Genomic DNA, 13,381 nt, shown 5'->3' with positions numbered 1-13,381 from the left:
CTATTCTGATCTGATTTGGGATGTAACTTTCAAAACTGCTGTTTGTGTATGCATCTTTCTCATTCTTTGTCAATGCATTATGTTATGCTGTATGTGTACCATATTGAAACGGCAGATTACAGATGATTCAATGATCAATGTGGGACGTTCCCGTTGGCTGTGATGGTTTCTGAATGTCTCTGCTCCAAACCCAAGTAATATTTTACATAGAACCAAATTTTAAGAAGAAAACCTGTGATAAGTTTGCCTTATGGAATGGAGCTAAAACCAGTGTGAGTGAGGTGAAGTTCCGATAACGGGTAAGATTCTCTGAGGGCCGAAGGGGAACAACCTAAGGCAGGGCTTCACCGACACTGGGCACCGGCCCAAAAATGGGAGGTGTGATCTGTATTAAGGAAGTGATGTGATGCTTCAGGGCCAAAAGCATCAAAGGGGGGACTGTAAGAAATTACAGAAATTGCACCCAAATTCCACTCCAAGGTACACATCTAAAAGAGCTCATTCCTAAAAAGGTTTAAGTATCATAAGGTAATACGGTTAGGACTCTAAATGTATAAACTTGATTCAATTATAAATATGGGACCGGCAGCAGGACATCAGGTGTCACCACGAACAAAGGGTTTACGTGACCATGATTACCATTTAAAGTGACCATTTGACTGATAACAATTGTAATAATAACAAGATAAGGTATACGTGACCGTGATTAACATTTAAAGACATCTGGCTAGATAACAAGGTGTGACCCAGTCATTTGGGAGACACTCAGATCTTACGCTCAATACATCTTCAAAGTAGAATCTCATTTAAACTACAAAGAGGAAAACAGTATAAAATGTGTGAGCAGGATTTGCTCTGGGTTCGTGTTTCTACCGACTCCGACGAACCCAAAGTACGCCATGTATTTTGTCACTGCTATGCTGGAATAAACTTCTTGTTCTTTATTAAGATCTTCAACATCAGCGTCTTATTTTTACACAACACATTTTTTTCTTACAGTATCATCTGTAGGAAAACATGCTGTCACTCGAGTAAATATTTATGTGAACCTGATGCTCACAACCAGAAATATAAAATCAGGAAAATTACATAACAGTATCAGAACAGAGAGCTTACCAATACTCCAACCCTTGGTCACTTCCACTAACAAACCCTCTCTTCCAATAGACAAAAATGCATCACACATCTCAAAAGCAATTGAAACTTTAGGGGGAAAATTTATTAATCTGGATGTAACAAATTTCTGTAAAACTGATTTGTGATGATATCTGATGTTAAAACCTTAAACAAATAAAACTTAAAGTGATGTGACATACAGCTAAGTATGGTGACCCATACTCAGAATTCGTTCTCTGCGTTTAACCCATCCAAAGTGCACACACAGCAGTGAACACACACACACCGTGAACACACACCCGGAGCAGTGGGCAGCCATTTATGCTGCGCGCCCGGGGAGCAGTTGGGGGTATTCGGTGCCTTGCTTAAGAGCACCTCGGTTGTGGCCGGCCCAAGACTCGAAACTTTAATCACACAGTTGCAACACATAGCGATACAAAGTTTTCCACTCACCCACATTATTCTCCACTCACATTATAACAGTATAGAAGTCCCCCTCTTTCTTCTCTACATAGGAGAATCCAGTAGAAGTTTATGAGAGACAGTTTGAATGTACCCTGTTTGAGTAGTCTTCTATGGCTTTGATTTCTGTAGCTGATAAGTGTGGATGTATAGTTCCAGGCATGACTTTGATGGTGTAGTAATTAGTCATGGGCAGTAGTATGCTACCTTTTAAGTTGGCTAACATCTTCTGTAAATTCCAAGTAAACTGGAGGAATATTTTTAGAGTTAGAGTCATTACTTTTAATTAATATTGAGGTAACAAGTATATGGGGAACTATGGGACATGTGGCATGACAGTGGTGTAACCAGTTGATGATTTCTCATTCACACCAGGAAATCTGGGAGTTTTGGGTCTGCATCCAGGGAAGCTGAGCATAATGGGATATTTGGTAATGATGACCAGAATTGATCAGTCCTCGTGATGCTGTGAACTGTCTAGACTGTGATCTGAGTGTTTTGAACTTGCAATGACCCTCATTTATCTAGTGCCCCATTGACCACAAGAAATCGAAGAGAGTTCTAGAGTGCCTGAGAGCTGAGCTTATTTGGATACTGAGTTGGATTTGTTTGCTCACTGCCTGTTTGTGTACTGACACCCAGTTTTCTTTGTTCATGATTCTCATTTCATGAGATTTCATATGGATTTTAACACATCTCCAGCAGTGGATTTGTTACGTTACCAGGTGGCTATTTGATAAATATTGTTTGACTTAGAACTGGGAAATTAGAAGTCATGACAAAATATCTACCATGATGTTTGTACCAACAGTGCTACCAATTACTAGCACCGTAGGCTAGAATCACAAGTGTACCTCATATCTTTCTATAAACCAGTTTCCTTACAATGTCCATTGTTAAAAGGATTTATGAATAAAATTTTATTTACATTGAAATTCAAGTGTTATGACTACCAGGGGTCAAACTTGTGAACTTATTGTACTTTTTTGTTTGTTTTTTCCTTCCGATTCAGCTTTCCTGTTTTTTATTAGTGTAACAGAAATTTGTGTTCCTGATTTTTGTCTTGCTTCTTTTTATGTTATAATGTGTGTGTTGTTTTGCCAATCACAGCCTTTTCTATACTAAATATTCTGCACTTACATCTCCAACTATAACAAGTGCAGAATAGGTAGAGTAGTCAAGATGGAATGAAAAGGTTGAGCTGTGGTTCACTGGGATTCAAGGGCTTTTAGGTTTATACTGTAATCTGTTTGGGCTGTGAACTGACAAAATTACAATTTGAAGACAGTCTTCATTTTAAATTACATTGTATTACATTTTACAGTGAAATTAAAAAAAATGTACATTAAATGGCAATGAAATAAGGTACTCTAAGTATGGCTAATAAGAAATAAGGAGAGGAGCCTGGATGAGAGCTTTGAATGGATGATTAGATAGATAACTGGACGTTTTAATGATTGGTTGGAAGAGAGGTACAAAGGGTATCCATTGCATGGAACAAGATAGTTAAAGGTTGAGGTTAAGCATATACTGTAGAAGGATCCGATTTCTCTTACCCATTTACTCAATTGATAATCTAGTCATAAAAAAGCTACATAAAGATTTCTGAACTCATGACATGCTACTGCATGATCTTGGATAACACTATGGCAGTGCTAAAATAACCAAACATAGCACCAGGATGCTACAGGAATCTATGCCACTGAAATGTGTGTCAAAACTCATTTTTGCGTTCTCATAAAAACACATCGGATTACAGGAACTACTTTTACTACTTCTAGTACTATTATTACTACTACTACTACTACTAATAATAATAATAAAGCCAAACATGTATTATGACAACATTACAACAAAAGAGTAGCACGAGACAACAAATTTGTGTTTTCCTGAAAGTTATTATGTGCAGTGGACAAATGGAAGCATCATATGTATGTTCTGATCCAGACCAATGCATAAAGCAATCAACAAAAACAAATCTTACTGTATACTGTATTTTTAAATTAAGTCAAAGCAAATGTATTCAGCAGGGTGAAAATGACCTTTTAGCAAACACTTAACACCTGATTATTTAGCTGTGAGTAATCACTATATCAAAATAACTGAAATCATTAATCCAATCTCTTTCAAAAGTTTTGCAGGCTCAGAATCCAGGAAGCTGGTGTCAAAAAAATTCAAAAAATGTTGAATGTGTGGGGTGGAATCTAAATTTTACCATCTGCTTTCTCCACAGTGCTATCATCTGCAAACCTTCTGGTGCCTGAAATGTTACCATAGTCAAATATGGGCCCTTCCAGCAGAGTGACAATGTCCATCCGGTTCACTTTGTTCAAAACCACAGACAGAGCATCCGCTAGGGAAAGAGTGCATAATCTAGATTAATCCAGTATATATATTTTCTGCAAAATACATGATCAGCACTTGCATAAAACACTGTCTGGGATTATGTCTTATTATATCTTAAATATAACAACATATACACTACTTCAATGAAATACACAATATACACTATGAGCTAAAATTTTGAATAAAAAAGAGAGTGTATCGCTGAGAAGGAGAGAAAAAGAGGCACATCCTTACTGGTTGCATTTTTTCCATGTCTGGTCACCCACTTCTTCAGTAGCATGAAACTCTGGGCAGTGAGGGAGTTGGGGTTTTCCATGCGGATATGATTGATCTCTTCGACTGAAAAATTCATTTCACGTGCCAACTCTGCATTAGATCACAAACACATCATATTTCTACATTGCCACATTAACATTGCAAAACACAGATCTGCACAGTTCCCAAAATGTTCCCTTTTTTCTTGAGGAAAATTCCTTAACCATCATTAAGTTATACTATTCAGAAAAACGGTCATCTATATTGAATGTGTAACAGTGCACTACAATACCATATATTACGGGCAATCACCTAAGGCCCAAAATTCATGTTTACAATATGTAATAATATGCTGATTCACCTTAAATATTCTAAACTATCCATGAATCACAGAGCATGGGATTAGAATGTTTAGATAACATGAGTGTTAAATTTTAGATGGTACTCTGGCATTTATACTGGCTTAAAAGATAAATAAAAAATTACTTGTTCCTGTAATAATGTGCAATTTAATGTTTATCCATAAGTCACTGAATTAAGTAAAACTTAAAAGGTTATACAAAACATGCATAACAACATTTTACATGTTACAATGCTGGAATAAAAGTTATTTGATTAAGGAAGATGATACAAGATACTTTTACAAGATAAACATTTAATTAAATCTCACCGGTCCAGCTAAGCCCCAGATGATCAGCCACGATAGCCATGCGAATATCTGTTCTCTCACATGGGCTTTGGGGACCTGTGAAACAGAATATTGATTATGAAAATAAGAATTGTTAAGAAATAATTAAAATAAATCATTGAAACTAAAGAGATACAATTATTTGCTAATTTTGCTGCCTCTGGCCAACTATAAACTAAAACAAAGCTATGTCATTTTTTATAAATTACAAAGGTGAGTCTTGAGATGAATAATTAGGCATTTAAGCATGAAATTGAGCATTCTACTAATAGTAAAAAAGTAAATACTGATGTCAAATTAATGATATCTTTATACACAGACTGTTGAGTGGACCCCCTCTGAACTAACATGCTACCCTATACAGGTGGAGAGAGAGAAAACAGGGCATTTTTCAAGTGCAGTACACTTATACAATACAGAAATTAGAGGATGACAAGAATGACAGCTACTGCTCTCACCACAGGCAAACAATAGCTCATGCAACTAAAGATCAAGTGACATTTTTAATAAAGTTTTACAAACTAGGCTTGATCTCCACGACTGGGGCAACCTGCAAACCCCTGTGCCCCTAGTTTTCCTTCTCTCACTGCCGGCAGACCATATGACCTTTGAGCTTATGGGTGTGACCACCTGGGAGGACCCATCAAAGATGGAAGGCTGAGACTGTGAGGGAAGTTCTGGAGCTGTGAGGTGTGATGAGCTTATCTTCTCCTCTGGCTGCTCTGCCTGTGTCTTTTTCTTCTCATATGAATGATGCTTAGTCACACTAATGCTTTGAAGGAACTAGGATTACCTATATAGCCCACATAGAATGGTTCTGACTGCTTCCACTAAACAATTATGTAGAGTCCCTTATGTCTTGTCTCTGGTTGGCAAGTGAGATGAAACTACCATTTCTGTCTCCCTAACCTTACCAAACTTGGGCCACACAGCAGAGCTGACTGCACCATTCTTTTAGATATCTTTTTGAAAATCTGACTTATCTGACTTGAAATCTAGATCTGGGCTCTATACTAATAGAATCAAATTTTCGAATCACAGTTTTAACATCCTGCTGAGATATCTGCTTGCCTGCATAATCTGCATTATATGTTAAACATAAATCCTGCATTCTTGACTGGAAGTCTAGACTTGGGCTGAATTTTTATTTTTAACTCTTTTTGAGAGTCTGCTTTCTGTTAAGAGTCTGAGCAGAAGTCCTATAGAAATTAGCTTCTATCTGACTTTCTCCAGGTTTGTTTTGATAATGACTGCATGACTGGAGATTAAACACCATGCATTTAATTGGACTGTACACTGAGTAATGCCAATGATGCCCTGAGCTGGATGGTTTTTGGATGTTTTAATTTTGTGTTGTCTTTTTCCATCCCCTCTACTGCTCTCCCCTTAGCCTTTGATTGGAATTACCTACCACCACACACCTGCCACTTTTTATCTTGTCCCCTGACATCCTATTTGCGGTATGCTCACCAATCTGAAAAAATTGAAGCTTCTCTTCAACAAAGTCCTTCTTGCTCATGTCAATAGCACCGCTGCGAGTCATCTCAAACATCTTGCCCTCATGGAATGGAAAGGGGTTAGCCTCGCTAGTTGGGGTGCTCTCATCAGTTGGTGTTCGAACTGGAGTGGTGTCCGGTGTATTAGCTTGTGATTTGTCCTCCACCAATAAACTAAAATGTTTTGTATCTTCATCTGTGCTTTTGGTCCCAAACATTTCTTCCTCTTTTCCTTTGTTTGACCATGGATGAAAGTGCAGACATTTAGTGGCAACACTATTAAAAGTTGAAGGTAATTCCTGCTCAAGCTTGTAGCTGAAATAGCTATCTGTAAACTCTTGTCTATCAGGATGTCTTCCCTCTAAAGAGTAGATCTTGCATTGATCTTTACTACTTTCTTTTTTTTTGCCCAAGTTGCTTTTAGACTTTGTATTTTCATCCTCATTTGGTGTGCCCTGTTTTCTAACTTCCAGCTTGGTCTGGCTGGAGGTGCAATTGGCTGACTTTCGATCATTTGAAAGGCCTAATGTCTTGGTATCACTCAACCAATCATCTTCATCCAGCAAGTCATACCCATCCAGAGAGTCTAGCTCTGTGGCATCAGTGTCATGGGAAAATTCAGGCATTGTTGCTATAGAGCAGTCAGTGACAGACTGATCATTACCATTTTGCTCATCCACCTCATCTCTCTTAATGACACCATGTGACTCTTTGTGATAGGAAACATTTTTATCTGGGTTTTGCAGCTTTTTACAATTCTGAGTCATTTTAACATTGTACTTCTTAAGAGGGATGGGCTTAATGACAGACTCATCACTTGAATCACTGTCATTAGCCCCAGGTGGAATAGGAGATGGTGGATATCTCTGAATAACAGGCTCAGCAAAAAGGTGTCTGTCATGCTCCTCTTGAAGATTCACCTCCATCATCTCTGTGTCTGCTTTAGAAGGTGGCAAGTCCTTGTTCAGTTCCATATGTTCAGACTGTTGAGTACCATGGGGTGGAAGTGGTGGAAATTCAAAGTATGCTACATGTTTGTCTGTGGCTCTTAGTGACTCATCATTCCTTTTGAAGAATTTTGAATGAGTAACAGTCTTGACTTTCTCTTCTGGTATGTGCCCAAAAATAAAAGGCTTGTCTTCTTTCTCTGAATCTTTTGGGATTGAGCTGAGTACATGTGCCATAAAACCAATTTTAGAGACTGGTGCTTGGGAATTTAAGTCATAGCTAACCTCATCAGAGCTGGGTGTCTCAGGAGTGATTAGACATCTTCCAAAATTGTCCATAATAATTATGTGCTTCAGTATGTCATCTTCTGGGCTCCCCTCAGGTAAAGGCAGTTGTCTCTCTATAGCATTATAAAACTCTTCCTTTGCCTCATGATTTGTGTGGCTCACATGGATAACAACCTTTTTGTATGTGTTAGGTTGTACGGTGGCTGCCTCTTCCTCATACTGTTTTACCACTGGAATGCTGATATAAACTGGTAAAGGTTTAATATCTGCTGTAACAATTGGAGTCACTCTCTCTGTATATTCAATTTGTTCACCTTTAGTACTAGTGCAGATTACATTAACATGTCCTATTGACAACACATCACTGAATGATTTATTTCCATCAAAACTACAATATTTGCTTTTATTTAATGTTGGTATGTGTGATGCTGGTCCATCAATTTTAACAGATGAATCTAGCTCTATTTCACATTTGGACTGGCCTACAAAACTGGACAAAACCCTAACAGGAATGTAAAATTCCAACTTTTTTTTTAACAAACCACCATATTTTCCAATACTGGTGGGGTCTTCCTGAATTGGTATACCAGTATATATGATCTGTTTGTTTGTTTCTTCTTTGTTTAATTTATCACTTCCTTTACTGTCAAACAAAGTGTTTTCTTCAAGTGTTTGGGAAATCTTTGACTTCTGGCATTTATGGTGTTCACTGCCATGACTTCCCCAAGTTGTGTCAACCATATCTTTGCTGTATAAACTTTTGTGTTGTTTGGGAATGGCATTGTTACATTCATTCAATAATTGAGCTTTTCTGACATTATAACTTTGGCTCCCATCACTGTCTAAAACTTTGTTTGAGTAATGCTGACCTGGTTCTTTTGGATTGGGGTAATTGCCTCCAGCAAACTGATAGATAGGTAATTTATTTTCCTGCAGATTCTTTACTACTCCACCAGAAGTTTGACCACATTGAGGTACCACATCTTGCTTTTTAGCCTTAGCTATAAATTTCATTCCAATTGAACTAACCTTGCATGACGGCTGGAAACATTTAGTGGATTTACTTGCACTACTGACTACTGAGCAGTCCCTGTGTTTTCTGTTATCAACACTGTACTGAAGTAAAACACATTCTCCTGGGCTACTTGGAAGACTAGCACAGTTCATCTCATTAGGAGCATATCTTTCTTTAAACTTTTCAGTGCTCCACTGTTCACCACTACCACCATCCTTTGTTTTCTCTGGGCTGCTGTAGGTAGAACTGTGCACAGACTGAGTTTCTTGAATGTTTAGCGTATGATTTTTCTTCTGAGGGTGCTGGAGTTCATCCTTTAATTTCTCAGTTTTATTCCGGAAGAACCATGAGACCTCACTTAGCTTTTCCTCTGCTTCTTTGACAGATTTATCTACCCTGTCCTCAAATCTATGTTTCTCTGTACCTCCTTTCTGCCGGTCTACATTTTCACACGTTTTATTGTCATCTAAGACACCACCCGGTTTATGCATGACATATCTCACTGAGCCACCATGTGTTCTAACTTTATAATTATTAGACCCTTCAGTCAAAGTTTTGTCTTTTTCAGAATAAAAAGAGTCAAATTTCTCAGACAATAGCATTTTATCTGAGTCCTTTCTCATAACGGAAGACTCTTCTTCATGGTACTCCACTGAGTGTGGTCTTTGTAAATTAAGAGTTTTGTACAAGTCTGGTTTGGTTAACTGAACAGTGGTGGTCCTGATATCATCCTCCTGTGTGAAAGGTGTGATTACTTTCTCCACTTCTGCTCTGTTTTGAAATTCCTTCTTGCTTCTGCTGCTTTGATAAATATGCATTTCTTTTTCAGGGCAATTTTTGGTTTTTATTATAATTACCTTTGTCGTTTCTGTTTTATTTCCTTTTTCAATGTGAACCTCAATAATGTGTTCCACTTTTGCCATTAAATCATTGTTCAGAGGTCTTTGTGATACATTACATCCTTCATTGCTGCCCAGATGTTCAAATAGTCCAGGTAAAACTCTGGATGAATCTTGGCCAGACTGTAAGGGTTTCGTAACAGTCTCTTCCAGCCTCTTTGAAGTAGTCTCCTTACTTGTCGGTTTGTGATATAACATTCCAGTGGTTGTTGTTATATGAGTCTCCTCTTTAAGTTGCATACCTTTACACACAATATCGTTCCCTGTACTGAATCTGCTTTGATACATTTTTGCATTGTCTTTATTGCAGCTTTTAGGCAACCTGAAATTTGTGTCAATGCACTGGGCTGGAGAATTGTTCCTTTTGACCTCATCTGCTACAGGCTCAATGGTGTCCTTTGGAGGTTTGTATCTCTGTATGGCATGTACAGATTCAGGATCTGTTTTATTCATGAATGGTGACATGTCCTGTAAGGGGATTATTGGTAATGGTGTCCTCTCACTCCGGGTCTCAAACCCACTGTCTGACAGGGGACTTTTATCTTGGACATTATCTGAGTCTAAAATGGTAGACAGCTCTTTCTCTGATAGTGTCAATGTGGGCAATTTGACCTTGTGTTCTTGAACTGCCATAGCATGTTTAATATTTTCTTTTCTCTCTCTACTATTCTCTTCATTTCTCCTTGTTGCTGCTAGAGTTTTGGATAACAGATCTTCAGTCTTTCTACCTTCCTTGTATTTTTCATTTTCCTTTAGAATACCAGTGGTTAGTATATCACTAACCTTAACTAAGTTTTGTTTGCCTTTTTCCATAATTTTGTGTGGTTCCTCGTCTTCTATTTTATGTTCGATAAGTGAGTAAGACTGGAAGCCTTTGGAAACAGAATCAGTTTGCAAAATAGCTGACATTTTGATTAAATCTTCCTTCATTTCATGCACATCCTTCAGTATATCTTGGCTGTTTGACAGAGGGGATGAGAAAGTTGTCGGAGACATGAATGGAAAGGTTTTATCTGACATAGGTAGACTGACAGGAGTTCTGACATAGGTAGACTGCATTTGATCATTAGCTTTTCTGGGGGACAAAAGTGCTGCTGTTGATTTAGAGATGTCAGGAAGCTTTTTAAACTGGTGTTCTGGCAAAACATTTAGAACTGAATAAAAAGGCACTGCAACTCTGCTGTGGGTAACAGAAATGGTGGTGTTAGGAGGTGAATTAAGAGAGTCGTAAACAGAAGGTGAGGACCTGATAGACTGAGAGAAGGAAGGTGGTGAAGATGACACAACCTGGAGTTTATCATAGCCTGCAGAAAATGAATTTAGGGTCTTCTCTACTTCATCAAAAGCAGCATTAACACCATTTGTGGCAGCAATTGTAGTAGCCTGTATCCTCTCTTGTAGGCTGCCAGACAGAAAAAAGGAGGCTGAGGGGGAGTGCTGTTTAGTTGGAGAGCTATGACAGCCGGTTGTTTTTTCTGTTGCTGTTTTGATTGTGTTTAGCCATGAAAATGGTTTAATGGGGGAAGCAGTTGTTGGAGCCTTTGAAGTATTGACAGATTTATATGAAAAAATTGAGCTATGCATGTTCAGAGAAGACATAGGTGGAGCAGGCAGCGTCTTAGTGATAAAAGATTTCTCCAGTAGTGAGCATCCAGCTTGTAGTTGAGAGGTTCTGGCTGAAATAGAAGGCAATGCAAAATTTACAGAAACGGACTCAGGGCCATTTTTTATTATAGATGGCAAGACGGTCAGAGATGCCTGCCCTGGGTGAAGTGCTTGTTGATCCAATGTCTTTTGTGAGGCGGAGACAGCACTGTAGGAGTGTATTGGTAATGCAACACCACTGACAGACTTGATAGAGGGTGTTAATGAACGTTTGATGACTGATCTCATGGAGAACTCAGAATTTTCTGACAACACAGACCTCAGTGGTGAAGCAGATGGAGTGCTGGAGGATGAGCTAGAGGGAGAGAGAATTCCTGACTTGGCTTGTCCCCTGGAGCTAGCAGATGGGCTGGGTACCCAGGCCTGATATTGATGTGTCATAAAAGCAGGTTTGTCGGAATAGCCAGAAGTCTGTAATGTGGTTTTCAGAGCAGAATTTCCTTTTTCTGTATTTTCTATCATAAGCATATTAATAAAGTTAAAAGAAAAAAGAAAGAAAAAAGAGAAAAATAAAAAGATATCAGGTCAGATATCAAGTCAGACTTACCAGTGCCAATATGGAAAATGGATGTATTGTTATCAGTGTTTGTTGGTGATTGTGGTAAAAACTGAATGCTTATACTAAACAATATTAAAATAATTACAATATTTTTATAAGGCAAGACCATATAAATTTGTAACCCAGACACTGAATAATGAATACAGTACCTAAAGAACACTTATACACCTATACAATCCATCATGTAGCACTTCAATGCACAGAATCATGCAGATGGAACATGATAAAATGTGGTCTCAGTGACTTTGTGACATTGTTATTGGTGGCCCATGAGCTAGTTTGAGTATTTCAGAAACTAGACAGAAATGCATTGTTGATGAGAGAGGTCAGCTGAGAAAATGGTTATATTAACAGGAATCTGATATTATAGTATGGTTCCTGGCACTAGAACCTTCCTCTCAACTTGATATGGTCATTTTCTCATCAATCTGTCCTCTCTCAACAACGATGCATTTCTGTCTAGTTTATCAGCAGTTATCCACAGAAAAGTAAGACTCACGGGATGTGGGATCAGACAGATGGCAAAAGCGCTGTCGTAATGCTAATGAAGCAATGATTTGACGTTGATCTTTGTCATTCTGTAAACAGAATTTAAAAAGCCACTATTAAAGTAAATAAAACATAAAATCATACAAAAAAACCCATAAAATTTCCAAACGCAAAACTGCATTTTTAAGTTAAAATGTACTATTTGCTGTGCATGTTATTAAACAAGTGTGAGATTTAGAAGTTCGCTTTGTGCAATATTTACTAAATGATGTAAGGTACAATAAATGAACATATTTCCATTAACAAATAAAACTGCAGTTTGGAAGACAAAAATTGTGAAAACAAATTCTGAAAACTACTTAAATTATGGAATTTTCATCTCTTTTGTTTTTTAGTGTTATATTATTATATTATATCTAAACATACTATCTAATTTAATTCACTCAAAAATTAATTATGAAATCTATCAAAAAATGTTGATGGCATATAAGTCCCAATGATACAAAAGCCTTTGACTAGTCAAAAATGGACTATAGTCATCTCAGTCTACAGTACATACATACTATCAAATGAATTTAGAAAAGACATATTTACCCCATTATCAGGTTCTGTCTCCATCTCCTACATTTTCCATGATGTATTAAAAGAATTACATGGCAGATAATGGAGCAGAAACAGTTCCGCATTATAGCAGCATGGCAAGATGGGCGTAGTGGTGGGAAAAAGCAGGGAAAAAGATCAAAGGGAAAAAGTAGTGGAAATAAGAAACAGCATAAAGAAAGAATAATAAACACTACAAGAGAACCATTTGTGACTGCATCAGCATCATAAGAGGGTATCATGTGCTAGCAATGTGTGCATACAGTATTGGCTTTTGTGTGTCAAGTCTTTTTCTGGTTTCTACAAGTTCTATATTCACAACAGCAAAAAAATATTCTTTCATTTTTCCTGCATTATCCATTCAGGCTATTCACCACTTCTCTTTCAACAACCTGACCTATGTTGACATATGCATAAAAACATATGTAATTTACAAGAAATATATATTATTTTGAGTTAATAAGGGTTTCTTTGAGGCAGTCAACCTCTGAACAGTCCTAATCTTTTGGAACAGCGAGGTCAATTAATTTTTTTTTTCTGTAGATCAAATGTATTT

At 37.6% G+C, this 13,381-nt stretch overlaps 1 protein-coding gene across 4 annotated transcripts in view; it reads right to left on the bottom strand.

Annotated features, from left to right (window-relative positions):
- Positions 1–556: 556 nt before the first annotated feature.
- Positions 557–13,381, bottom strand: part of LOC113651265 (ankyrin-3-like) — a 156,833-nt gene continuing 144,008 nt past the window's right edge. For 3 of the 4 annotated variants that reach the window (XM_047821245.1, XM_047821244.1, XM_047821246.1), the window contains 6 exons: positions 12,820–12,846; positions 12,236–12,314; positions 6,338–11,632; positions 4,850–4,924; positions 4,159–4,290; positions 557–3,931 (listed from right to left, as the gene is read on the bottom strand). In XM_047821245.1, the coding sequence (XP_047677201.1) occupies positions 3,783–3,931; positions 4,159–4,290; positions 4,850–4,924; positions 6,338–11,632; positions 12,236–12,314; positions 12,820–12,846 (5,757 nt within the window). In that variant the 3' untranslated portion in view covers positions 557–3,782. The remainder of the gene's footprint in view (positions 3,932–4,158; positions 4,291–4,849; positions 4,925–6,337; positions 11,633–12,235; positions 12,315–12,819; positions 12,847–13,381) is intronic. The other variant, XM_047821247.1, reaches the window with a different exon arrangement.

This window comes from Tachysurus fulvidraco, chromosome 12 (genome assembly GCF_022655615.1).
Source record: "Tachysurus fulvidraco isolate hzauxx_2018 chromosome 12, HZAU_PFXX_2.0, whole genome shotgun sequence".
In the NCBI taxonomy this organism is placed as follows: domain Eukaryota; kingdom Metazoa; phylum Chordata; class Actinopteri; order Siluriformes; family Bagridae; genus Tachysurus; species Tachysurus fulvidraco.
The sequence above is the reverse complement of the archived record's forward strand: the minus strand, read 5'-3'. Positions and strand labels throughout refer to the sequence as shown.